At 40.4% G+C, this 27,786-nt stretch overlaps 2 protein-coding genes across 5 annotated transcripts in view; both read right to left on the bottom strand.

Annotated features, from left to right (window-relative positions):
• Positions 1 to 166: 166 nt before the first annotated feature.
• On the bottom strand, positions 167 to 6,354 carry star2 (steroidogenic acute regulatory protein 2). 2 transcript variants are annotated; one of them, XM_030400848.1, is made up of 7 exons: positions 6,273 to 6,354; positions 6,051 to 6,158; positions 5,809 to 5,978; positions 5,525 to 5,683; positions 4,171 to 4,355; positions 1,433 to 1,526; positions 167 to 590 (listed from the first exon to the last, which is right to left on the bottom strand). In XM_030400848.1, the coding sequence occupies exons 1-7, from the start codon at positions 6,334 to 6,336 to the stop codon at positions 486 to 488; spliced, it is 885 nt and encodes a 294-aa protein (XP_030256708.1). In that variant the 5' UTR covers positions 6,337 to 6,354; the 3' UTR covers positions 167 to 485. The 2 variants fall into 2 exon arrangements, with proteins under 2 accessions (XP_030256708.1, XP_030256706.1); XM_030400846.1 differs by having other exon boundaries at positions 5,809 to 5,945; positions 6,273 to 6,348.
• A 12,095-nt stretch (positions 6,355 to 18,449) lies between these two features.
• The window catches only part of tbata (thymus, brain and testes associated), an 18,367-nt gene continuing 9,030 nt past the window's right edge, over positions 18,450 to 27,786 (bottom strand). For 2 of the 3 annotated variants that reach the window (XM_030400511.1, XM_030400512.1), the window contains 7 exons: positions 26,712 to 26,882; positions 26,494 to 26,582; positions 23,848 to 23,997; positions 23,446 to 23,527; positions 20,717 to 20,870; positions 20,591 to 20,631; positions 18,450 to 19,221 (listed from right to left, as the gene is read on the bottom strand). In XM_030400511.1, coding sequence (XP_030256371.1) covers positions 19,130 to 19,221; positions 20,591 to 20,631; positions 20,717 to 20,870; positions 23,446 to 23,527; positions 23,848 to 23,997; positions 26,494 to 26,582; positions 26,712 to 26,882 — 779 coding nt within the window. In that variant the 3' untranslated portion in view covers positions 18,450 to 19,129. The remainder of the gene's footprint in view (positions 19,222 to 20,590; positions 20,632 to 20,716; positions 20,871 to 23,445; positions 23,528 to 23,847; positions 23,998 to 26,493; positions 26,583 to 26,711; positions 26,883 to 27,786) is intronic. The other variant, XM_030400513.1, reaches the window with a different exon arrangement.

The raw sequence follows: 27,786 nt of genomic DNA, 5'->3' as shown, positions 1-27,786 counted from the left end.
TTCCATTAAGAGGCTGGCATGTGTGTGATTTGTTAAAGCTGCTGTAATCAAGTTCCCTTAAGTCTTTGTTTGGAAAAGCTTCCATTCAAGGGGAAATGCAGTCAGTTATGATGTGTTGCTACCACTTATGAGGACTTCGAAATAATAATAAGGGATGAAAAAAGAATCAGGTGAATTTAACAAGCTCTTTATTAATTTCGTCATATGCAATTGTGTATCGACGGACAAGCGATGACTCCTACTCCTGAAAACTTAATGAGGTTTGAGTGACACACGTTGACATTACATTCCTATTATAAGCCAACTTCCTTCTGCCAGGCTGGCACTGGGCTGATGAAACCTCCCCCAGTCAGCGTTTCTGCTCCCGCTGAAAGGGCAGCGTTCGTTTCGAGCAGCCAGGCTGTCACCGTGCCTCCTTCTCCCAGTCTCTCCCCAGGGAGCGATGACAGGGTGCTGCCGAGATGTGGGTGCCCCCAAGGGCACAATCAACCCAGGGTGGCGCTTGCGGTGAGACGTCTGCGGAGGTGTCTGGTGAAATCCAGCTGCGCTCGGGGTAAAGCTTGATTGACAATGGACCTTGGAAGCCAGCCCTGAGAATGACAATAACAAGTGTTTAACAAACCTTGTTGTATTTTGGTTAGTGTCAGTCCTGGTAATCGGGAAGTGTTTGAGTTAAAGGGGTAACCCATTAATTCTGCATTAAACTTCTATAAAGTTAGGGAACACAGAAAAGAACAGATCAAAACGCAAATGGTCAAAATCGAAGCAGTAGAAGAAGAGATATCCTGATTTCTGTGGCCTAAAAGTTCCAAAAAGGCTGGATCCTACATTTCCCATAATGCAGCTTGGTAGAGTCCTTCATTTGAACCTCCCTGCACATTGAAATGCTACCACTTGAATTGGGAAAATACAACGGCTATATCTGGCTCCACCCACCTGCAGGTTTATCATCTATATATCAACTCAACTGTTTATTTGTAGCTACCACTTGTGAATTGTGTCTGCTGGGTTCTGTGCTGTTAATCCCGGGAGAGTATGATTTTTTAAAGTACCAGACACAGAGCTGAAATGTTTGGAGGCGCCTCTGAAGCAACAATTCATCAGATGCTTACCTCAGGACTGAAACCATTACATCATTTTTGCACCATGCTTTACTGAAATATACAAGTTGTTTGCGGTTTTATTTTTGTTCATGGGTTGTTTATCTGGTGCACACAGAAGAAAATGTCCAGTCTGAGAAGGTCATCGGATAAAATAAAAAAAAAACCCTTGTGGAAATGCTGGAACTCAACAATGTGCAGTAATACTAAAAGCATCTGCATCACACTCCCTTTTGTGCAATATTAATTTGAGTCTTGTACAAAAGGGAGCGTGCAGATGCTTTTACTATTATCCCACGACAGGATGGAGAACACAGCGCATATGGATTTACCTTGACGTCCATATTGAGGAGCCATGTGAAGTGGCTTTTTCTCGTGTCCTCGTCCAGAGGCCGGATGACAATACAGGTCGGTCCGTCTTCGGCTCTGTCAGCACACAAACACATTACAGAGGTTTATTACAGTACAACATAAAAACAAACATAAAAAGACATAATCAATAACATTAATAGCATAATTAATTTTTCCTCCAGGGTGATCATCAGGTCAATTATATAATGTTTCCAATTTTACCCTTTAAAAACGTAAATATATTTTTCTCGTATGTAGAACATATATTTTTGTCAGATAAACAAACAGTGTTGTGACAACATGCCCACCTGGTAACATATACACATTTTACACATTTTGAAGAACTGATAAAGGCTTATGTTGGAAATTAGTGTCATCCTTTTATGTATTGAAATATATACGTAATAATTGACTTACAACAAATTATTTTGTACATAAATTATATATTTTAATATATATAGAGATGAATATACCAATTATTGCTGTTTTTCTAATCACCAATATATCAGTATGTATTAACAATGTCTTATCAAAATGTACATATATATTATTGAGTTATATATTCTGGAAGAAAAATACATCTTTCACACATTGTAAAAAGAAATTACTATATATTTTCCAAAATGTATTATCTAGTAATATAGTATGCAAAATATATCTGAAATAATAGATTTTTAAAAATATGTCAGTAAATATTAACAATGTATTATAAGACTGTACTTTTAGCACTGTATTTTGTAATATATTTTCAAAACAAAATAACATTTTCATATATTGTGAAAAATATATCACTGTATATATCCCAAAATGTATATGTATGTATCCCAAAAATATATGTGTTTTGTCGAACATATGTCAACTCCTCACATGTATTTAAATGTATTTTTTAATCTATTATATTATCTTTTTCAGTGTTTATCAGCATTTATCAGCTGCCATCGCGACTGTATGCTCTGTCTTAATCGGTTTACTCAGCCAAGTATAACTTTTTATACAATGGCTGTTCCTCTATCCTCACATTCTTCAAGTTTATTTAAGAAACTTTCTAATAAAACCTTTGTATCTCAAACACTAAAGTCAAGACTGCAGATACATAGACCAAATGAAAGAGTTGAACCTAAACCAACTGGATTTATTATTGTGGAGTCAATGATGTTTTTTTCTCTCTGTTCTGACATCTTAATCCCCGAACAACTGTTTGTGACACCATTTATGAGAGAGAATTGAATGAAACAGAATGTATGTCTCAGAAAGCCTCCCTGAAGGACTTCGGTACAAAAGGCACACAACACAAGTTTTCTTAGTTGAAACAAGAGATTGTGTTGAACTATTTTCATAATTTTCATCATGAAGTCCTTAGCAAGGGTACATTGTTATTAGCTTCAATTTACAGTGAATTGTGATTATTCATTTTCCATCCCACCTGTCTCACAAAAGTCTCCTCCTCTGATGCTAATCCTCAATCATTTTAAATGGATTAAAGATTAGGATCATTGTTTGTTCCCGAACAGTCCAGATGGCAGATCAAGTATGCACAGTGGGCACAAAGTTAATTTCACTTTTAAATGTCAATTATTTTCTCATCTGCATCCCAGCAGAAAAGATAATTATGAATCTAATACAAAAAAAAACATAATTTACAAGATCAAAAGTCCCTGTATTCTTTCATAAAGCAGTCTGGTAACACATTATGTTGAGGTCCTAGCTATTAAAAGAGAGATTTAGATCTGTTAACTGCAAAAAACTATTAAATGTTTATAATAGTTGACTGCTAATTAATTTATTATATAGTAATACTAATAAACCAACACAAAAGCTTGTTAAAGGTTTAACAGTGACATAGGTATGTTAGTTAAACTCAATAAATGTGCAACTATAAGGAAGTTTGTTATAACTCATAACTCAACAATAAAAGTGTTCATGATGCTTTTATTACAACCTAACTATATTAATCATTAATTAATAAGTGCATTATTACTTACACCTGTTAAAAATGATCTTAATATGGAGCCTTTTTTCTGGATGATTTGTGTTATTTATGATATTTATTTGTCTCAACTTCCGATGTGTTAGATTCCAAATGTGCCTGTGTAACACTGATCGTGGCGGTTCTAGTTATTTTTGCCCTTTTTCGTAGAATATGCTTTGTCCCACATCTCTTCTGATCTGGCACATCTTGAGATGAGACCATGCAGATAACAATGCGAGAGTGTTGAATGTCTTTGCGTCTATCATTTATATCTTTTCATGCTTTGTGTCTCCCTTGAAAGGTTTCTCGCTGGGAGCTTTCAGGACACAGTGCATTTCCTTCGCCTGTGTCAACAGTGATCTGCCTTACAGAGCTGCAAGTGTGGCTGTATTCTTGCTTATTGGAAGTAGCATTTACTCAGCTAAGTATCCACCTTCCATTCCTTCAATTTCCTCTGACATCAGCCTCGCGAAACATTTTTATTTCAAACAACTTGTGACTGCACATGTTCAAGGCCATTGATATCAGCTGTTGCTGCTGATCACATAATCACAGACTGTCAGAGCAAATTAAAATGTCAGACCAAAACACTGCACTGAATACGTCGCTGTAGAGTCGGGGTTATTTTCCATTTTGTTCTGACATCACCTTGACAACTGAGAATGTACTCAGGGAGAACGTTAAATGAATATATATGTGAATATATATATAGAGACACAACAATTGTCACAGGACTGAATACAATCCTACCTCACAAAGCCCCTTTGAGGCGGGAAGGACTCAAGCTGAACCGCCGCTCCTCCGAGATAAACCCCGGACTTTTGTTTGCAGCTGTGTCTGACACTCACAAAATCCCTCTGGCCAATCAGATTTCCTGCTGTCTCGGCTGAAACCTCGTGAGTGACCATTGTTTCAGGTCCGACCTGCTTCAGAACCTAAAACAAGATGAGACACGAGCACACCATTTGGTTTGTACATGGATTCCTGAAATGCAATTACTTTTCATCTAATATTTCAATCAGTTAATCATAGCTCTTAACAGAATTGTACAGTCAACTAGACCTTTGGAAGGTTAAAAGAAAAGTTACAGTTCACCCCAAAATCTCTTGGTTATAATGAAACAAGATGGCGCTTGGCTTGTGGTGCTCAAAACTCGACTGCAATGTCTCTTTCAAGAAATCATGACCCGGTTACTCAAGATAATCGGTAGAGCAGTTTTGCAACCAATCTAAATCTATGATATCTGAAACAAGGCAGATTATTTCTGTGGCTGATATCTCCACCACTGTGCAACTCACACCAACACAATCTACATGGATTAATTGAAAGTAAAAATATGTGTTTTTGACCCTTTAATCCAATATAGTTTGAAAATGTATAAAATGAAAAAAAATCGCCATTTCCTTGTATAGAATTTGAAACTTAAGGCATTTTTCTTGGTTATAGCTTCACAGTTGATGACACACGTGGGAGCAGAAAGCATTTAAAATGTGTGTGGGACATTTTTTAATTTAAAAGATGTGATTTCAGGCATTCTGGGGACTTTCTCAGTGGGCCCTCCATCTAGAGGAAGAGCTCCAGATCACATGTTTGAAGATAAGTATAAGCTAAATGTATGTAAATTGATACAATGATTAATTTATCATAGCTTTTTGGCAAAGGATCAAAATGTACTGTATTTTTTTATTGACTACAAAACACACATTTGCTAAAATTTCAAATAGAAAATGACTCAAAATATAAGTAGTAACTGGTTTGTATTTCATAAAATATGATGTTAAGATGACTGGTCCTTCTTCAAAACTCCATTTCATCCATTTCTTTCTCCCTCTCTTTAAGCCTGGCACGTCACCCTTCTTCCCACCTCGGTCACTCTCTTTTGTTCAAGGCTTTTTGTGGGGACAGTGTCCGACCCACCTTCACTCAATGACAAGCTTACTTCAGCGCATTCGTGTGTTTGTGTGTCAATCTGAGGGCAATGAAGCGCAGCCACAGTGCTTCGGAAAAAAAAGAGCAGCATTGTAAAAAGTGGCTGCGGCGGCCATGGCAACACGTCCAATTATCAGTAGCTTCATGTGAGTCACAAAAAAGGTCAGCAGCTAACCTCGATGTGCTGTATGCTCGGGTTCCACTGGTGCATCTCCTCCACTCTGACGAACAGGATGTCGTACAGCTCCTCCACGCTGGCCTCCAGGACCGCTTCCAGCCTGAAGACCTTCCTGGCCCCCGGCAGCACTTTGCTACGGATCACGTCCCTGTCGCTCTGAGTGGGCGCACAACAAACAGGCAGATATATATAATCATAATGGTCACATAGGCAGATCTTAAGGATGCAAGTCAGTCTAATTAGCAAGAGTCTGGATGGTACTTAAATCAAGCGGATCTTACCTCTGTGACCTCGACCTTCCATCCTTCCTCGTCCTCTAACATACTGAGAGCCTTCCTCATCGCTTCTCGGCCCTGTTGCACAAAGAACAGCTTGTCTTCCTTCGATGGCGCTGGCTTTAAATCTTCACGTTTGGCCTCTGTAAAAGATTCTTCTCTGTAATCTTCAACAGCTATGCTTCAAAAAAAAAAAATTATTTTAAAGTGACAAAACCAAAAGAATATGTTTTTTTGTTTTTTTTTACCATCACTCTTTACTCCAGTGTGTGCTCTCATTTGATGTTGGATCTGTCCCCATCTCTGCAGGTGAGTTATCTCCTGGCCTATCACTGCCACCGCTGTGCGTTGAAGGCCTGCGCGATTGATATGGGAGAGGAAAAAAGCTCAGTAGTCTTACCGGGATTGAAGCATTTGCATGAAAATAGAAAAGAGAATCGTCCTCCTTCAGTTTACCAAGAGTGTTTTACCTGCCACGCTCCTCAGATGGGGGTAGGAGATTCCACAGCAGAGCTTTACAACAGCAGGCAGCATGTTGTCTGTCTTTGGCAGTGACAGCAAAGTAACAGAGCGCGTCTCTGGTCTTTATACGGCCCGTGAAGGACGCCCGTGCCAAGATAAGGGCAGAGGAAGAAGATAGGACCTCTTCTAAAATTCAGCCCTGAAGGCCACACGCGCGTTTTATCAACTAAGACACGGCATTGGATGTAACACAGAGGAGAAAATCTAACTGCAACATATTTGACAATTATGTCCACCTTGGACAGGATTTAAAAATTTGTGCTTTCAAATAAAAACAAAGAAAGTGGACATTCACTTAATTAAACTAAACCTCAATTGATAATTTCTCCTCTTTATTTAAGATTTAATGAGAACATGTTCTTTGCACTTACTGTGCATCCAACTGTATTCATGGAGAGCTTCAGAAGAATACAATTTCTCAAACCAAATTTCAAAATGTCACATTTTTCACAGGAAAACAGTCTGTTATCCTCTAAAATGTGTTTAAGATCTCAAAGATAACAATGTACTGGAACTTGCTATGTGCAATGATAATAAAACTGAACCTCACTTACAAACAAATATTGCACAAATTAATGATGAGAGCATGAATACTACATCACGTGCACAGATCCATAAAAGCATACCAAAATAACCTCCTTAGCAGAGGGGATAATTATTGTCAAACACATAAAATGGCCAAAATAAAGCATTTACAACTTGTTGGCGAGTACAATCCAACGTGTCAGTCTTTCCTACAAGCCATGCATGCCCTACATGCCAGGGGACCACAACTATAGAGCCCTGACATGTCACCCTGAAAGGCGGAGAAGATTACAGCCGCTCTGTAAGGAGGACTGAGAGTCGCACTGATAACCAGCTGTGGTTAATGTGAAAAGATGCAAATGCATCTCACTGCTTTACAAGGGTCTGATCAGACACTGGTGTCTTAGGATGTGGATAAATGAACAGAGAAAAAAAACATCAATTTGGTCCCGTACATCATCCACAGTAATTACCCTCATTATAACATAGCGTCATCTGAATGATGCAGTTGCTCTGCACTCGTAAAAGACATCTCGGCAGATCCACAGATGTAGGACAAATGCTAATCAACTGTCAGAGATGTTACAGACTTGGATCAGTACGCTCTTGTGCCTACATATATCATAAAGATGGAGTAATGAGGTGGTGATGGCAAAGCAGGTCGAGGTTGATTTTCCAACGCTGCATCTTCTGATTCCCTCTCCCTTCTGTAAGGTGCAATATCCTTCTCCCTGCTCCCCCCGGAGCCAACCAGGTATGTTTGGTCAGCCATGATATGCATGAATGTCTGACCAGGTTCCTTTTCAGAATAAAGGCTTAAATGTTTGAGGGAAGTTTGATGCCAAAACAACCCATTTAATTTCATTCATTCACCTTTATTGGCTTTACTGGCTACCACGTTTTTGTAAGTTTTGATTTCTGGACACAATAATTGTATATTTCTCTTACTCATTCACCCATTGATTAATCTGCTCCAACTCCTTTTCGTGGCATAGTTAACATGTCTTTGAGCTTATTCAGAAGAATTTGATATAAGCTCTAGGCCAGCCATTCCCAAACTTAAAAATTAGATGTTGTTAAGGTGTTGTTTGACAAATTTAAAACAGACAATCCTCTGGGGCTAACTCATAATTTAACTCTCGTGTTTTATAATTCCTGATTCCGCATAAAAGTAAACATTTTAATTATAAACTTTGTATGGTAATTCTTTGGTTTATTCTTTTCCTGTTTTATCTTGAAGGTTATATCCTCATGTGTCATGTTTCACTTTTCAATTCCTGTCTTTGTCTTTTTTCCCTTCGGTATTCTTCGTACAACCTTGTTTCATTAGTTAGTCAGCCCCTTTGTATTAAAGTCTGTGTTTTCCTTCACCTTCACCTTCCTTTACTCTTTACTTTTTCTTGGCGTCTCCTTCGCCTGCCTTTCTGTTGCTTGCATTGTGGATTTTGTACTTTAGCTTTGATACGAAAGCTTGCTTTCTGTTTATTTAATCTGCCTACCAGTGTGTTTTGCTTTTGGGTCCTTTTTTAGATCAAACAATATTTTATACTTTCAACTTGGGTTCATTGCATACAATTTTGCCTGCAGTTTATATGCAAGCCCTTCCCATTAACGTCTGTTAAGAAGTCTGTCCGTTTTCAGGTGACCTTCATCCTCATCCATAGCCAGGACATCATGTTAACAGAGATGAACATGTGTTGCAGTTTGTGTAGGTTTATGCAACAGATCTATTTAGCTAAGTTTCTGAAAAAACAAAGACACGTCAAGTGTTTGATTTAAAAGAACAGTGAGCGAGGAGTGCTAGTCGTAAAACTATGTCACTCCGATTCTCCTCAGTTTTGGGACACCAATAGTTCAGAATTGTTAAATAAGTCTGACGCACTCAACAGGGCGATGAGTTAAAACATGCCCTTGCCGTGTTTTTACTGTTGTTATTATTCAATGGCCAAGAGATATTAAAGGCTTTCCATCTCATCACCGTCTCAAGTGCCTCAGACCCCATAGACAAAGTCCTGTATTTGTTTACGCCATCCATCAACCCCAAACAAAACCCTACCTTGACTTTCTCGTTCTCATTCGATCAACTTATTGTTCAATGCATCCTATTTGGACATACTGGAAGGATTGGAGTACCACCTGCATACAAAATGGGACTTAGGTGCAGAACTTCAGCCAGGTCTATTCTTAGCCACCAGTCTTATGTTAATTCTTTTCATTTGATCTTGAACAGGATGCCTGCAGCAGGCTTCAGTGTCGCGTGCAAGCCAGAAAAACAACAAGCCACTGGCATTTGACTGCTCATATTTAACTCAACAAAAGGAGAAAATAAATAATGGAAGGAAATCCCACCCAAGGGCAGCAAAGACAAAACAACCTTTTCAGCACAGAGAGAAACTTCACAGAATGAAAATCTAATTTTCATGGTCCAGCAGTAGGATCACTGATCCAGAAAAGCAAAGAATGGCAGGACACTACCATTGCAATTAAAGTACAGACGAAGGAACTCTATGTGAAATTTAAAAAAGAAAAAAATGACATCATGAAATGAGTGCTGCCATCCAGGCATACTATTACTGCCATGAAACTGTCAAAACAGACATGGCTGAGCACACTGGAGCCATCACCGGAGAGTTTTTCTCTGTCGGGGGTCCAGTCAGACGTTCCACTGGACAGTGACCAGCCACAGCCAGGAAACATCCAGACAGCATACTCCAGGATCAGCTGGTATTTGCAGACAGCAGTAAGCATCAATCCAAATGTTCAGTCTTCAAAAAGGAATGGAGTGAGGTTGAGTGCTTTAATTCCACATTATACATATTTAAACAACACTTTCTACCAAATTGTTAGCCTTCCATACTCACCTTTTTGTTCACCTTTTTGTTCAAAGCTACATGCAGACTTTTAACAATTTGTTTTTGAATAAAGGAAATAAAGGCTAATCTGTTTTACAATTGGTGGTAAAAAGGTGAGGACCCAAATCCAAAACACCAGGGAGGCAGAAGGTGAGCTTTACTTCACAAAAAGCTAAGTAAATCCAAAACAACCAAGAGGCATAAATCTCCGAACTACAAAGTACAAACCAAATAGCTAAAACAAAGAATCAGGAGCAAACTAGTACTCAGGAAAAACTCAAGCAACAAAACAACAGCAACGTTCCACAGAGTGACACAGGACGAGGCTCAAGTCAAACAGAGGTAGAAACACAGGATAATACTGATAAAGACAGCATGGAGAACACACTCTTAAATACACTCATATCGTAATAAATACTTGGTAGAGGGCCCCATGCTGCCCTCTCTTCTCATTGCTGCCTTGCAGAAGCGTTGCTGATAGAGCAGCGGGAGACAGCTGCCGCTTATCGCTTGGAGCAAACAGGTGTCCTTGTGAAAGGGATTCATGACGTGAATGCTGAACTTCACCTGCTGACCGGGCCAGCTGAACTCAAACTGCAGTCATGCCACATGGACAGAGGCAAAAGCAAGGACTTGCTTGTGGATCGCGAGGAGTCATCTCCGAGGCCTCCGAAGCAGCATTATTGGCATGAACATGCTAATGAGCCCCTAAACGAGTGTGATGAGATGTATTTTGAGCAAAGTGCTGGCCTTGTGTCAGGACATCGAGTTGTACTGAATTGAGTTTAATCCACAGAATAATGTAAGTGAAGTGCAATTCAAAATCAATAAAGAATGCAACAAGAAATAGAATGCAAAAAACTGCGTAACGTTTGATTAAAAGCAAATAACATTGATTTTAAAGTAACAGGAAGAAAGAAACATCTCAGATCTTCTGGAAGGTTGTTGAAGTGTAGTGTCCAAACTACTTCAAAATGTTTTGTTTCAAATTAATTCTGGGAGCGATCAACGGATCAGTGCTGACCTGAGAGGTCAAGTGGGCAGTTTTAAAATTCCGTTGAGGAGCTGATATGGTATAACAGCAGATAAAGCAAGCTGTGGCCACTTCATTTATAGTCATTTTCCAGCTCCTCTTGTAGTGATCAAACATGACCAGGACAGGGGAGGGCAGATGAACAGGTTGAGCCAAAGTGGAGGGATTTCAGCTGGTTTACAGAGAGGAGCAGGAATCACAGGTAAGCAGGTGAAGGCAGCTGAGCCGATTGCTGTGCAGAGAGATGGCTGAGAGGTGACTATCTGCAATGTCTCATTGCAGTTATTTTCTGTCTATCTATGGTTGTTTTTTTAGACTCTTTGTGCCTTTTTTTCCACTGTTTGCAATCATATTCTGTTTACAGCCATTAGCTGCCTCGTTGTGGTTGGGTTCTTTGTGTTGCTGGGGTCATTGTATCTTTTCATTGTCATTTTGTGTTTCTATGTCCTATTTTCCATTTCCTTTGTGGTGGCTTTGGACCCTCTGTAGTCATTTTGTGACTTTCCTTGGTCAATTTGAGATATTTGTAGGCAGTATGCGTCTTTTTGTGGTCATTTTAAGTCCCGTGGGGGTTTTGCATTTAGCTGTGCTCATTCTGCATCAGTTTGTGGTTGATTTATGTCCCTTGGTGATTGTTTTGCGCGTGACTTTTTGGTACATCTGTGTGGTCAATTTGGGACTCATCTTGTGACGCTTTGAAGCTGATTTTCCGCTTTTTTATGGTTGTCGCTTCAGACGACAGTAGCCCGAACAAGGCAGTTTACTGATCAATCAATCTGCATTCTGGTTGATATACGTATGTAATAGAAATGAGAATGAATGCTGACAGTCAGACTGCAGTTTGTCTTCCCTTCTTCTTTTTAGAGCTTGCAGGAAGAAACTCAATTTGACCTTTATCTGTGTTTCTCTACATGTTCACTTTTATTTACATACATTGTATAAGCCATATGCATGCAAGTAAAGGCAACAGGCAGATAACTTTTAAAACACAGTTTATCGCTCATGAATTAAGCACTCTTAATTCTTGTGTTGCTCACAAATATCACGAGAACAACCAGTGCTTAAAAAGCATTGGATACATTTACAAAAATACGTGCAGAATAACTTAAATGACAGCAATTATAAACACTTAAGGTGAAGAGAGGGTTTGTAGCAGCTTTATCAGGCACAATTCATAGTCTATGGAAAGAAATGCTTCGATGTCTCTGGAGTGAACACAATGTTTCCTTTCTGGGCAGAAAGTCTGTCTGTGTTAACACACTTGTCAAGGTTTTTCTTAGTCTAGACAACTAAATATTAGTATAAAATACTGCACATCTGCTTCTTTTGGGTTTATGATAACAGCTCAGGCTTTTGTAAGAAGTTCGGGCTTCACATGTACACTGTCTTTAAAGCTGAGCAGAAGTCCTTATTAAACTGCAAAAGGGGAAAAATGTTATCTCCATGTCTATGAGTTCGGGACACAATTCACTACATTTCCACGGTTCCAATTTCTGAGCCTGTTTCTTTTGTGAAGTACAGGGGGCTGAGATAACCGTCTTGCCTCGCTGCACATCATCTTATATCAATCACTTCTTGTTCTTTGCTCTGGTCATTGCTAAGGCATAAACCTAATGTAAATTTGGTGGGTCCAGTCCTTTGCATCCACCTACTCTACCAAGTTAACCGGAAGAGTAAGAAAGTTGAAGTTTCAGTCTGATGTAACATGAGTTGTACAGCGGTACAGCTTGGCCATTATAAAAGTATTCCTCTGTCATTTATGGGGAATTAGTCCTTCTTTACTGCGTCTGGAGATAATAACGCTTTCATTCCAGCTGTCAGGAAATTACCTGTACTGAGGATGAAATGGCTCACCGACATTTCTTTGAAGTGTATTTCACCAGTTTTGCTCAATATGCTGTCAGCACCACAAACTTTTTTCCTTAATGGTTCCTCAAGTTTTGCTATTAGTTCTGTTCCTGTCAAAAAATAGTGGGTTGTGATGATCTGTGGCTATTTTCACAAGCTCATGTTGCAAAACTGATTTTCCATTACCAGTTTAACCCTGCTGAGTTGAGCTCTCCGGGGCTCGGTCGCCTGCCACATATCCAGTGGTGCTAAGGTAACATGTATGCAATGGTAACATAATAACCCCTTTTCTTTTAGTTTTTCATGATGAAAGAATTTCTGAACTATGACAATAGTGTATATGTTTATATAAGTATGTGCAGGATAATGCAGTAAGACGCTTATGATGTTGAAATCATACGGCCACCATGTAGTTCCTTCATAGCCTGAGGTGAGCTTTTTATTTCTGCTGATTCATTTACGCTTCAAAAATCATCAAAGTGGTGTTCATCGGTGAAGTTTATCATGTTGAATGAAATGTGTGAGTATCATAAAACTTATCGGCTTTTTGTCGAGGGAACCAAGGTGATGCTAACTTCAGGGTTAGCATGCAAATATATGTCATAGCTGCAGCACCGGATGACCTGTTTGCTATCCTTTGTTGCTGCCAATGCTCGCTTGCCAAGCTTTTTTGTACACATGCTTTTTTGTACACATGCGGTTTACAATGATAACGTTGGCATTTCAGAGAGAGGTAGACAAAAGGCAGGCTAAGTCTTTTCTATCCTGCCCTCAGTTTTGCAAACTGAAGGGAAAACAAGCTTAAAATCAGCGGACTCTTTAATGCTTCTAGTTGATTTGCCTTTTGGCGAGTACTAGTAATGATGTTATTCCTGATTTTATATCATAAAAATGATAAGTAAACTTTGTAGCAGCGATAATTAAGGCTTGCATTATGGCGAAACAATGAAAGGCGATTTATCACCTGGCTGCCTTCGGCTTGCAAAGCTTTGCAGCGACTCTCCCATGTTTGTTTGTTTGTTTGTTTGTGTCATTGTGAAGACACTATTAATCTGTTACTATTCAGAGAGGTAGTGTGTGGGCTGGTGTTATTTGCTCCAGGTTTGAAAAAGGATGGTTTTGACTGAAGTATTTATAAAATACCCAAAATAATCTTAATCCCAGGGCCAGAAGAGGGTACTTAGCTATTGACTGAGCATTTAACTTGTGTGGAGTGGCCCTTAATCTCCAAAACCAATTAATTAAAAAAAAAATGAAATAAAAAAATCACTACTGAAAAAGCCTACGTCTGAAGTAGAATATTAATTTAGGTTTTTGGGCACTTAGTGACAGAAGAACTCCAAGTGTCAAATAATGATTTGAAGACAACATAAGAGGTTTCGGCTTGTAGTTATGAACCCACAGAGAAATTGTCAATTCCCCTTACCTTTGCTGAGCTCTATAACTAGTTGCAGCTCATTATTTAGCCATTCAGCCCACAACTTCACCATTTTGGGTGACCTCCCACTTTTATAGCGTCATTTTCAGCCACACCAGGCAGCTGTTTTCAGCAAAAAAGCTCTTAAAAACCCACTTTACACTTGCCCATTACCAAATAACAGACGTAAGCAATCAGATAGCAAACACAGTGGCACAGCAGCTAGACTGCCAAATATCCCCTTCAGGATTTGGCAAAAACAGAGCTAACAGACAATAATGGACTGTCATTCGCCAGGTGGCCAGAAACACAACTCCTAATGAGTGTGTGTGTAGCTCCGTTATGGCTAGAGGTGTGAATACCAACTAAAATCAACTTATAATGTGATAATATGTAAATTTTGTGTGTTTTGGCAACCAAAATAGCAGCTATTGCAGTTTAAATAATTACATCACCTACAAAAAGCCTGTATATGGAGTTGTTTTTTTGTTTTTTTTAATATGGTTAAACCAGCTAGAAAAATAGGCAATTGGCTCCTTTTCCTATTGCCAGTAGACAAGATTCTAATCTAATCCATGTGACCAGCGTCAGATTTTTGATTATGCTGGGAGTTAATCAGATGTACTCAAACTCCCCCTATTATTTGGAAGTGGCCAATTCAGGGTTTAAATCGCACTTAACTGTCTGCTCCACCAAAGAGCACAATAATTACAATAATAATTAGAAAACAAGTCCAGTTGCCTACGATACAACACTTAGAATTACCATGAGCTGGATGACTGAAAACTTTGTCAACAATAATTAGAATTTCAGAACAACAAAGTGTCAGTGTTATGCAATTAAAACATAAAGTAAAAGCAAACAGGCCCAGAACTTCAGATAAGGACAGGGGGGAAAAATATAAATAACAAATACCATCAGTTTAACTGTCAATGGACTGTCAACAGAATGGCTGTAAGAAGATGAGACCATGAACATATAGACTTGATCCCTATTAACCTCAGTTTTACTATGCAATCTCAAAGTCTGCCACCAGGCTGGATTATGGAACAAAGGAAGTGCATCCTTTAGTGCGCAACCAAAACATGATGAGGCATGGTTTTCCCTGGTCACTGCCCACAGGTGACAGTGGAACAATTGTTATAACTGTGGAAACTACACTGCAAAACAAAAAGGACATTCTGATGAAGGAGCCAAAGAGGGAGAGTGATAGAAACTGAGGTAAAACAAGAGTGAGCAGACGGGCATTCACTTGATGGTGTTGGATTAAATTCTGTTCAAAACCAGCATTCTTACTCGACGTGGAAGGAGTGAAGCCTGACAACTTTATTTGAACAACCAAATACTCTGCCTTTTCACGGATCTGAGATCAGGTTTCTAGGTCAAATGGTGATTCTTCATGTTGTTTTTGCCTCGAAGACTAGCCAGGCTGCACAGTTATACAACACGGAAACTCTAGACGGTTGAAAAGTTGTTTATTTCTGCTTCAAGACAAAGCTGTACGATGAAAGTTAGTTTTGAGAAGAGGTCCTCTCCAGAAGGCTTGGTAACTTCGGTCATGAGTCGAGATAATCAGACCATTAATGGTGCCCCGTCTGAGGATCTCCAGCAGCCATCGGGCTCACTAGAAATCAGAGATGTAGGCAAGGGCCCAGACCAATCAAGAATGGCTTTGAATCCAAGCATCAAAATCAATCGATTCTAAATCTCTGAGGTAACCAGTGAAGGGCAGAGTGACAATGTGATTGTACGTGTTAAAATCCTCTATGTAATACATTTGCCAATTCCAGAATAAATTGCATTGCAAAGGTAGAGTCTGGAAGAGATAAGCGTGGATGACCTTTTCTAATTCTAATTGTAATGGGAAAAAAATTCAATGATCTTGGTCAGAACTGCTCCACTGACATTATAGAGACTTTACATTATCATATCATTATAAAGACCACGTAATTCTTCTTGAGTGCCTCTGTTTGAACATTATTAGACAAAGGGCACACAGAGCAGAGAGGAGTTTTTAATGCTGCCAGTAACACAACTAGCAAAGACCACGGCATAGTATATAGGTAAAAAGCATAAAGGTAGCTTTATTTTAATCGATGGACTATTTGTGAATAATAGGAAGGTGGCCGAGGTCAGTGGATGAAAGAAGGCTGGTTGAGTACCTGAGGGATGAACTTTGCCTGTCAATTGTTGATCACATAAAGGTATTAGTCTTAAATTAAGAGCCATCTGACAACCAACTACTATTTGAGTCTCCAGCCTTCTTACTCATCTTGGTGTGACAGATTTCACTTCTCTCTGCCATGCACTCATCTGCTTTCAGAACTGACTTTTGAAAAATGTCGGCAGCCAAAGTTGAATGTCACCGTCTTCAAAATCTGTTTTCTCAAGTCAGTCCCAGCACAACACTCATCATTATCTATAATCATTGGATTTATAATTGTTTCATATAATGACATTTTGCACTGATGGTGTTTTTTCATTGGCATTTACACTGTTGAAAGAGAACAAACCTGCACTAGCATGACAGTTTGAGACATTTTTGCAAATGATCTCTGATATTGTGGCATTTCCCTCAGTCTGCTACTGCATGATTAGGTCAGCTTGATCTTAATCATATTTTGCCAGATCCAACCTGATGTGCAATGTGTGCGTGTACTAGGGCTGCACGATATATCATTTGAGCATCGCCATCGCGATGTACGTGTGTGCAATAGTCACATCGCAGAGCCTGCGATGTAGGACGCAAATGAACTCATCTAATATCAAGGGTACCTGACACACACTGAGCATGCAGACTCTGCATGCACAGCTATCCACCAATCACATTAGTTCTTAATCAGTGTGCCGAAGCAGACCACGCCCCTGCACATGGAGTGAGTTGCAGGTAACAACATTGAAAAATGAGCAATGAACAAGAAAAAATCATGAAAAGGAAGACTTGGTGCCAAAAAGAAAAGCAACGTCAGTTATCTGGAATTATTACGGCTACAAGAAGGATGATATTGACCAAACACGTGTTCTGTGTCAACAGTGCCTTGCATCTGTTGCCACAAGTCCTGCACAGGTCTTATTTTGAAGACCCGCCCGTACACGCCATACTTTAAACTGCGTCCGACCAGCTTTCCGACAGTAGCACAAATTACATTTCGCACCCGAGCCGACCTGCTATAAATTGTTACCGATGCCCGACCCACACCTGAAGGAAAATTAGACGGACGTAATTTTTATAAATGAAAGTAAGCCAGCTGGGGAATGGGAGTTCTGGGAGGGCGCAAGCGCGCATGAATGAGCTTATATGAAATATAAATGTTTATCATTTTGAAATGCAGCATAACATAAAGTGCTATTCAGGTCATCTGATGAAAATTCCTGTATTATTTCATATCGCTATATATCGCAGGGTTAAAAAAAATCGCAAAGTTTTTTCCAATATCGTGCAGCCCTAGTGTGTACGCTAGGTCTCTAACCTTTATGGAGAAAGAGGGGGATAGTGACGAGAGAAAGAAACAGAACTAAGATGATGATAACATGGGTCTTGCATTATCTATGAATTCCTCTGGTTGACCCTGTTGTTTTATCTGTGTAGGTATACCTTTCGTCACTTTTGTCATTAACTCCTCTCAAGGGAAAGAAGCTTGCCTGGACTGCTGGTGAGTTATGCAGTTAGCAGGTTTGCTATACCGCCAGTAGCACACTGGCTCAAATTTCCCCATAAGCTTACATTGTTAAATAAGCTGCTGTAAAATGGTGAACACCTGTTTCTTTTATAATGTAGCAACACCTGCAAAATTACTTGTTTCACTGTCATATTTTGATTCATTCGGTCAGGTAACATTTGGAAACTATTGAAGAGCAATCAAATCAGTTCATCTCTTTTAACGCTAGCCAAGGGCTACACTGGAAGTTAGCTGGCTCAGCTGGTGGTCACTAGTGTGCACACTCTGATTTAATAACCTGGACATTGAACTGTTTTGACTTAATGCACCACTGGGCAGCTTTCATATGAATGGGGCACCACCTCTGATGCTCTCATTGTGCCATGCATTAAATCCTGGTGGCTAGCTCATTTACCTTTGTACTGTCAGCAACCAGGTTAATGTTAAGTTGACTTACCATTTCCAGTGTTCAGGTTGGTAGCTCTGAGGCTTTTGCCGTTTCCCATGATATGGATTTTGAGAATGCTAACGGCAGATGGCAGAGGGAAGGAAAATGCCGGCGGGAATAGGTTTCAAATGGCTTATATAAACAGTCCACACCCAGTGATGACACCCAAGAGTCAGCTGCTCTGTGTTCGCAATATTCGAGAAATAAAAAGCCTTTATATGAGGAAACACAGCCACCATGTTTTGTTTCAAAACAAGACTGAAGCTGTTAGCTACCTGCTAACATGCTAATAATGAAAAACCACGCTGTACTGGAGAAGAGTCAATGGAAACAATGACACTGCTGATGTTAAACTGGTATAATGTTTATTGCAATCTATTGCAACAGTTTAGCTTGTTAGCATGATGACATTTGCCTGTTGGCACTAAAGCCGGTACTGAAAGGGATGTAAGTAATTCTGCAGTTTAACAAAAGTATGTATTGGACGAATTAAATGTTTTGGTAGGAAAATTCAAGGCAATCTGTCTGATAGCTGTCAAGACACTTCATGCAAAACTACATATGTCAGTTTCATGGGGGCACTGAGCAAGTATCAGAGAACATAATCCAATAATTTTTTTCATAGGTATTTCAATCTAGACCAAATTCTGAACCACATTATATGATTTTTTTGTTTTAAAATGTTTTTTGGCTCACATCAATACTCTATATAGGTCGCAGTAAATCATATGAACATTTCCAGTCATAATCTACATTTAATGTCCCTTCAAACAACAGGCTACACAGTCTGAATAAACTTACCACTCTGGTTAAGTCAATCAGAAAACATGATCATCCAGAAACGTGCTATAGGCCATAAATGATGTAACCCCTAACCCTTGTGTCCTCTCATTAATTCAGATTAATTCTTTTTGTTACTCAGAAACATCCATTGAGCACATATGCAAAAGTCATGGAGGCATCAATAGTCATAACAAAGAACACTGTAACACAGTTGTCGCCAATGATGAAAATTTGGGAACTCTACACGCTCTCTGTGTGCTGAGGTGGAGGATCTTGCACATGATCCTGAGCTGCCACGTGGACTTCAAGGACCTCTGCATCACCGATTTTCTCTGCAAGATAAATATAGTCAGACTTAAGCAGTACAAAGCCAGTTATCACTGTACTGAACATTTTCTGTTCCAGGTTCTATAGAATAAGCAGACAATGAAAATTGTTACATAAGCTTTTTAGAAGTGCTCACTTGAATGTACTGGCTAGCACTGTCTGTCGTCTGTTGTGTGAAAGGCTCTTTTCAGCTGCCTGCTTTCTTTCTGCTGTAAACAACCTTTGTTGGCCAGTAATTAGCTGCATCTCCCAGAGGACATTGTCGCAGGATGCACTGACAAAAATGTATATATCTCTTATTGTACAATTTCATTTCATCTAGTTATCTTCCTCCCTTCCCTACAGCAATTGCCTTTATAAACCTATATCTTTTCAAACTGGTGTTGTTTTTTTTTTTTTTTTACAGATACTTTCGCACAGAAAAGAAATGCTATGTGGCACAATAGCGATGAGGTCGATATTTACTTAGAAGGAAGGTATCAACCACTCATGGGAAACAAAACTATACAGGCATTGTAACAAAGGTGTCCGGTATGAGTAATCGTCAAAGCTCCCTGCACTGACGGACTGCTATATATGTAATATGGCCACAGGTGAAAACAATACCCTGTCTGCTCTGATTGGTCAGCTCACACATGCCTGACCCAGCACCGCTAACAGAGCAGCCGTACTAAATTAATTCTTATGTGCCAAACTAGCTGCTAGCTATTAATTAAGCAGATGTGCGAAGCGGCATCGTAGTGTGATGTCACAAAGTCATGCAATTAAAGGCTGGACTACTGACAAGGTGTTTGAGGAGCAATGTTTTCTGTGGGAGACAGGAGTGGCTGTTGGCCCTCTTTGACTTAGATCTTTTACAGGCACAAGAACATATATAGAATGCTGAAGGAAAGGAAAATGATGAAAAAGTATAGTAGGCCTCCTTTAATGACCCTTCTGTCCCTGCACACTCTCTGCCCACTGGGGGATGGAGAGGGGGGATGGCAGGTTTACAAGGGGGGATGGCATCCTCCCTCAAACCGCCTACTAGCCTTTATGAATAAGAACATTTCAAAGACACTCTGACCATGAAGGAATAATTGAGAGAAATTCACAGGAGGGGAAAAAAGAACATTTCAAAATGGGAGATGGCAGATGGGATTTCAATGGAATCCAGGAACACCTGCTGAGCCATCAAACAGACTGCTGCCAAATGAAAAGAGACTTGGGTCCTATAGACTTTATCGTAGAAGGGAAAGAACACACGCAGTTACTCTGATGGTGTTTCAAGATGAAAGATGAAAGTTGCTTCAGCAGGCCAGAGGAATAGAAGCAAATGTTCAAACACCATGCTAAAAACACACCAAGAATGAGAGGAGTGGCACATATAGTCACCTGGCTTGTCCACATTGACTGCTCGGTTCACTCTGTGTGAGCTGTGGAGGTAAGCAAAGAACAGTACATAAGCTTGAGAGAATTTCCAAAGGGGGAACGACATTAAAAGTTAAAAGAACTCCTGACCTTGTTCTCTGCGCTTTCCTCCATGACTGGTCGAATGACGGGCCATATACGGGCAAAGAAGCACCGGGATGAAGAGCCTGGAGCTGCTGATGACGGCCTGAAGGGTCGACACCATCAAGGGCTTGTTTGATCATTCCCATCACCAAGTCTTTCTCTGAGGGGAGCACCGCATCAATACCGAGACAACAGCTCAGCGATTATTTTCATTGGCAATGCAGCAACAGAATGACACGCTCTTTCGCTGTACAAATCCAATAATGGTATTAACAGATGCAATTAAAAAGCAATTTAAAAGTAATTAAATCCTCTAAAGCAGCAGACGAAGGACCGGCAGCAAAGCTAAAACAAATGTTTTCCAATGTATTTATATGTTAGTTAAATGAGGTACTTTGTCAGTTGTTTACAAAAAGGCATCACAGCATTAACTGATCATTGTTTACCTTTCAGAAAGTTCAGCTATACATTTTTTAGTTGATTCCTCTTTAAATTTGGAGTTCTATCCTCTTGTGTCATGTTGTCAGTGTCTACCTCCTGATCCCCTTCGTAAGTTGTTCCCTCACACTTTGAAAGTTTCGTCGGTTTCATCCATGCGTCTCCTGTGCTCCTGTGCCTGTTCCCCCACCCTCATGTGTTCCCTGTGTTCCTGATTTGCTCCTCATGGTTTTCTCATTTGTCCTGAGCTTTTCTATTACTTTGGTCTTTTCCCTTGCCTTCCTTTTTATTGCGTTTGGGTCCATTTTTGCATAAACATGACACAAACACGATGGCCCAATGTGCACCATTAATAGGTGACACCATTCTAGTAGCAAAACATTATGCAGCGTTTTTGGGAAAAGCTTAAAGCGAAACTCTCGCCAAAAAGCACTGAGAACATTGTTTGTGTACACAGAGTTAATGAAAAAGAAGGATTTTGAACTACTCACGTTAGCTGCTGCATCTCCTGCGCGTCGCCGTCATCAGACAAAAAGTGTCGATCCCTGAGTGCGACCTGACAGGCACGCTTGAGGAGCGGTTCACCATTACTCTCCTGCCTGTCAGGTCACACTCGGGGATGGACACTTTTTGTCTGTCATGACAGGAACGCGCAGGATGTGCAGCAGCTAATGTGAGTAGTTCAAAAACCTTCTTTTTAATAAACTCTGTGTACACAAACAATGTTCTTAGTGCTCTTGTTCATGAGTAGAGACCCTGGTGATACTTTGAGCAAAGTTTCATGTTGTGTCGAGCCTTCTTAGTGTTCTAAAAATAGCGATTTTGATGTAAGCGTGTCGTGCCCCGAGCACTCCCGTTCAAAATTAACGTGCCCAAAACCGAAACTACAGTAAATCTTAAAAGTGCCTCTTTAGTCATAATCATGCTTTCACACGAGGGTTTGACTCATATTCAATCCCAAATAAAGCCTTGGTTGCTTTTTGGCGAGAGTTTCGCTTTAAGGGGAGCAAAACTAACCCTAACCCTATCATTTTGTTGCACAATCCGGGTTGCTAAATTACAATAAATCTAATCCTGAACTTTGAATTCAATGGGTGCACATAAAATGGAGAAGACTGCCATGTCATACTCATTTGCTGTGTATTTTAATGCAAAAAAGTATATTTCAATGCTGTAATTTGATGTAAAATCACATTTGAATACAACAATTTTCACGTGTATGGCAGCTTCAAATGACCCCACTGTTTTGTTTTGGCTTGTATTGTTTTCGAACAACCAGCAGTTGTGCCCTCTTGTAGATAAAAACATATTGAAGTGGCTTAAGGAGTGATTCAGCATGCAATGAAACATAAGCAATTGTATACCACTGGAGAAGATGTAATGCGGAGCACTATTCTTTTAGTTGAAGAACATAATGCCATGCCATCTAGGCGACCCTACATGCTAGAAAGGAGTTTAAAATGGTTTCACCATGAATGTATGATGCCGCTGGTGTCCTACTCTATGCAGTTGGTGCTCTTCTTATTTGTTTTAACCCCTGCTTCTCATGCAGCCAACACTAGGACAGGTACATGCCAGTCAAGCTGCATGAAAATCAGGATGCTTTTAAGTTTTCTTCACAAGTGCTTCTAAGGCCACCTCCACAGATGTTAGTCTCATATTCTCCTTGTTTGCCAAAAGGACGTCCCGAGACATGGACGTTATTGATGCAGCCTCCGTGTCAAACCCACTTGGACAGCCTCAACTCCTACTAACAGAACATTATTACACTTTCTCAGTTATCTCAGTAACTTGGTGCTTACTGAAGAGAGAATAAAGGGTAGTGTCCTCACAAGGTGCAGCAGTCCGCAGCGTCAAGCTGGGTTCAGCCGCCTCTCTCTTTTGTGAGGCATGTCAAGGATGGAGTGACCTGAGCTGCTTTTCCATCATTCCGTCCTCATTTGATACTCAAAAACTGAAAGTTGGAGTTTGGGTGTCAAGGCGGTTCGACGTGCCTCATAACACTTTGGGTGCACGCTGGGCCATTCAAAGCAACATGTTGTGATATATTTGTTGTGGTTGTTGAAGTGATTGGGAGCCTCTGTATCTTCAAAGCTGCCCGTCTTCTGTCAACAGTCTGAATTACTCTTGTATTTGTGTGATTATAACAATATGCACCATAACAAATTAGCATGCAGTGGCTTGAATGCTTTCCAGCATCTATAAAGGATTGTAGTATGCTCCTGCGATAATGATTTTAATATATGGTGTCTTTGTGCACAACGTGAAATTATCATTTATGAGAGTTTAAATTTCACCTCTTTGGCCTGTGAGCAGAAGCCACTGCTGGACTGTGGACAGGGAGTCTGTCTGCAGGATCTGACAAAGTAGCTCCAACACCTGTCAAGAGAGCAGTGAGACCAGCACAATCAGCTTGCAAGTCACATACGTTTGTGTCCAAGATATATTTGCATTTCTCATAACCCCCGGTGACAGAGCTGGGCTGGGAGTTTGTTTTTTTTCCAGCAACAAAGCAAATGCAGCGTAACCTTGGGCGAAAGCTGTGAGCTCTGGAGAACTTCTTTGATTTTTTTTTTTTTTTTTTTTTTTTAGAAAGCTGCTTTTAATCTGCAGCTAAATCCTTCATCTCTGGAAAAAATATATTAAACGGCTGTGCTTCCTTTGAGGCCCAAACTTTTTCAGATGATGAAGTATTTCACCATGAGCTCTTGATCATGGAAGAGCTGAGGGTACACCAGGCCCTGGGAATGAGATCTGCGCTGGTTAGACTTGGTGGGTGGAGGAATGATTCTCCCGGTTTCAGCTGAATATTGAGTCTTTCGGCGGACAAATTCTGCCTCTTGTTGCTCCTACAAAACAAGATCATGTTGTTCAGTACAGAAACACTATTAAATATGTCTCACTATCATTAGTCATTTAAGAACTTAAGAACCAGACGTGGTCACAAGACATTGCTAAGATGCAGATTTTTTTGCTGAAGGTGTAATGTTTACCATTTCCACCATCATAGTTTAGCATGTTAGCGCTTTGCCAATTAGCATCTAGAGCAGCCAGTGTCACATGAACAGCTGAAATAGCAGTTGTAGCTAAACGTAGCAACTGTGGACTAATGGGTGAATTAACCAGAATAATTCAGCACACGAGAAGAGCAGAGAGCTGTTTGTGTGCGTGCATTAGCTAACTGCTAGCGACTAACCAGTGTTTCTAAAACTTAATTTTCTTGAGCATTTTGTAACAGTGGTTTGTTTCAACATCTCTGTCACTGTTTTTGTGCAATAGAATGAATTTTAAAATACACCTTTTAGTAACTAGGTTTTCCAAATGTGGTGTAGATTTTAACCAAGTAAGCAAAAGAAGATGCACATTTGTGAGTGTTTCTATTCACAACTATCGGGCAAAAATTTAACTTTGGTTTAACATGTATTGACTTTTGCAGATTTTTAATTGTCTGACACCATTTTGATCATCTGATTAGAGCTTGCTGTGGTCATGACGTATTTTTGTGGGCTATCAGGAAGTTGGTGTCACATTGGCACCTTTAACAAAAGTTTTACAGTGAACAAAAACATAAACGCAACACTTTTGTTTTTGCTCCAATTTTTCATTAGCTGAACTCAAAGATCTAAAACTTTTTCTGTATACACAAAAGAACCATTTCTGTCAAATATTGTTCACAAATCTAAATCTGTGTTAGTGAGCACTTCTCCTTTGCCGAGATAACCCATCCCACCTCACAGGTGTGGCATATCAAGATGCCGATTAGACGGCATGATTATTGCACAGGTGTGCCCCAGGCTGGCCACAATAAAAGGCCACTCTGAAATGTGCAGTTTTGCTTAATTGGGGGGGTCTGGGGGGGTCAGAAAACCAGTCAGTATCTGGTGTGCCCACCATTTGCCTCACATTTCCTTCACATAGAGGGTATCAGGTTGTTAATTTTGGCCTGTGGAATGTTAGTCCACTCCTCTTCAAAGGCTGTGCGAAGTTGCTGGATATTAGTAGGATCTGGAACATGCTGTTGTATACGTATCGTATACGTGTCGTATCCAGAGCATCCCAAACATGCTCAATGGGTGAGTATGCTGGCCGTCCAAGAACTAGCCGCAAAAAAAAGGCGACTCTAAAATGTTTCGTTTTATCACACAGCACAATGCCACAGATGTCTCAAGTATTGAGGGAGTGTGCATTTGGCATGCTGACTGCAAGAATGTCCACCAGAGCTGTTGCCCGTGAATTGAATGTTCATTTCTCTACTATAAGCCGTGTCCAAAGGCGTTTCAAACAATTTGGCAGTACATCCAACCGGCCTCACAACCGCAGACCACGTTTAACCACAACAGCCCAGGACCTCAGGGAAGCTTATCTGCATGCGCGTCGTCCTCATCGGGGTCTCGAGCTGACTGCAGTTTCTCATTGTAACTGACTTCAGTGGGCAAATGCTCACATTCGATGGCGTCTGCCACGTTGGAGAGCGGTTCACTTCACGGATGAATCCCGGTTTTCACTATTCAGGGCAGATGGCAGACAGCGTGTGTGGCGTCATGTTGGTGAGCGGTTTGCTGATGTCAACATTGTGGATCGAGTGGCCCATGGTGGTGGTAAGGTTATGTTATGGACAACGAACACAGGTGCATTTTATTGATGGCATTTTGAATGCACAGAGATACCGTGACGAGAAACTGAGGCCCACTGTTGTGCCATTCATCCACGACCATCACCTCATGTTGCAGCATGATAATGCACGGCCCCATGTTGCAAGGATCTGCACACAATTGCTGGAAGCTGAAAACATCCCAGTTCTTGCATGGCCAGCATACTCACCAGACATGTCAACCATTGAGCACGTTTGAGATGCTCTGGATACGACACTTCGCACAGCCATTGAAGAGGAGTGGACCAACATTCCACAGGCCACAATCAACAACCTGATCAACTCTATTTGAAGGAGATGTGTTGCACTGCGTGAGGCAAATGGTGGTCAAACCAGATACTGACTGGTTTTCTGACCCCCCCCAGACCCCCCCATTACAGCAAAACTGCACATTTCAGAGTGGCCTTTTATTGTGGCCAGCCTAAGGCACACCTGTCCTCACTAGAGAAGTGCTCACTAACACAGAATTAGACAGATTTGTGAACAATATTTGAGAGAAATGGATCCTTTGTGTATATAGAAAAAGTTTTAGATCTTTGAGTTCAGCTTGGGAGCAAAAACAAAAGTGTTGCGTTTATATTTTTGTTGAGTGTATATACACAAGTTATATTGTGGTAAAGTGCAAGTAGTAGTTTGTTGTTCTTGGTTAGGATTCTTTGTTTTTTTCGTGGCAGAAATTACAGCCATGTCACACCTCTTTTTTGTCCATCTGTGCCTGAGAAGTCAAACTGACTTTTGCAGCAAGTCCTTTCAGTTCATCCCTCCAGGCTTCTGAAAACAGTGCTGTGAAATAATGATCAAAAATTTACATAAGCTCAGTGGGATTCTTTGAAGCCCTCTTTAGCGGTGTAATGAGAAAATTACAGCGGCTGTGTGTGTTTGTGTGTGTGTGTTATGTGAGTGTAAACAAACCTGATTTGCTTTTATTACTTCTGACTCCAAAAAGACTCTCCGACAGCGGTGAGGCAAAGGACGGATCGGCCGCTCTCCTGAGGATGTGGCTCTTTAAAAGTGGATGAGGGTATAATGATGAGGTGACACACCAGTCATCCCTCACCATGCACACAGGACGGCCGTTGAGTCCTGGGGGGAAAGAAAGAGTGGCACCCACACAAACACACATACATGCTCAGAGAGTGGCTGAAATGCTTCAGAAATGTGCGGCATCCATTAAGATTCCTGCTGAAATCAAGGAAACCTTCAGGGCATGAACCGATGAAATCTAGCGATAACTTCCTCTCTGCAAACAATGTAAGCCCCTCTGACATGTACCATATTTCTATTCTAGGTGCCTGTAGAGCTACACTCATAAAAGATTCATATACACAGCAGGGGACCTGTGAAGAACTCATCTCGGGAATGGAAGCTTCCACAGCAACATCAGAATAAGGAGCTATTGGTTTTAAAGCAAAGTTGTGAAATCACTTGAAGCTAAATGAATGTATTAGACGTAATTGGCTCCGACCAAGTGATTCAATGTAGTTCTACAGTGTGACCGAAGGTGTGAAATTTGGTTGTAAGAGTCTGTTGCAGTTGATAACAGTTTTTCTGATAACAGTATTTGACGGTGGCAAAGGAAAAAATACAACTTGTAGGAAATGGAGCAAGACCTAAACACATAATTGCCTGAAATGATAAGTTCACCCAAGAATGGAAGGAAAAAGTCATTTTCGACTCACCTTGCCCAAAAGATATTTTAAAATACTGAAAAAAAAATACTTAAAATGGCTCTCTGGTGTAATGTCTCTGGAAGCTACAAGTGCCTGTTGTTTTGTGGACCACAAGTACACTTTTTAAGGCGATAACATATTTGCTGCCAAATGCTCTGCTTTGCCCCGTCACTATCTCCCCTTAGTGCTGGGCAGGTAGGGGGTTTATCAAAGCCGGAATGTCAATGCAGTCTGTCAGTGTGTTGGTCCACCACTCTGGTCACAGCAATGGATTGCCATGACGTTTTGTGCTGACATTCACGGTCCCCAGATGGTGG

The sequence above is a fragment of the Sparus aurata genome, chromosome 20 (assembly GCF_900880675.1).
Source record: "Sparus aurata chromosome 20, fSpaAur1.1, whole genome shotgun sequence".
Taxonomy (NCBI): domain Eukaryota; kingdom Metazoa; phylum Chordata; class Actinopteri; order Spariformes; family Sparidae; genus Sparus; species Sparus aurata.
The sequence above is the reverse complement of the archived record's forward strand: the minus strand, read 5'-3'. Positions and strand labels throughout refer to the sequence as shown.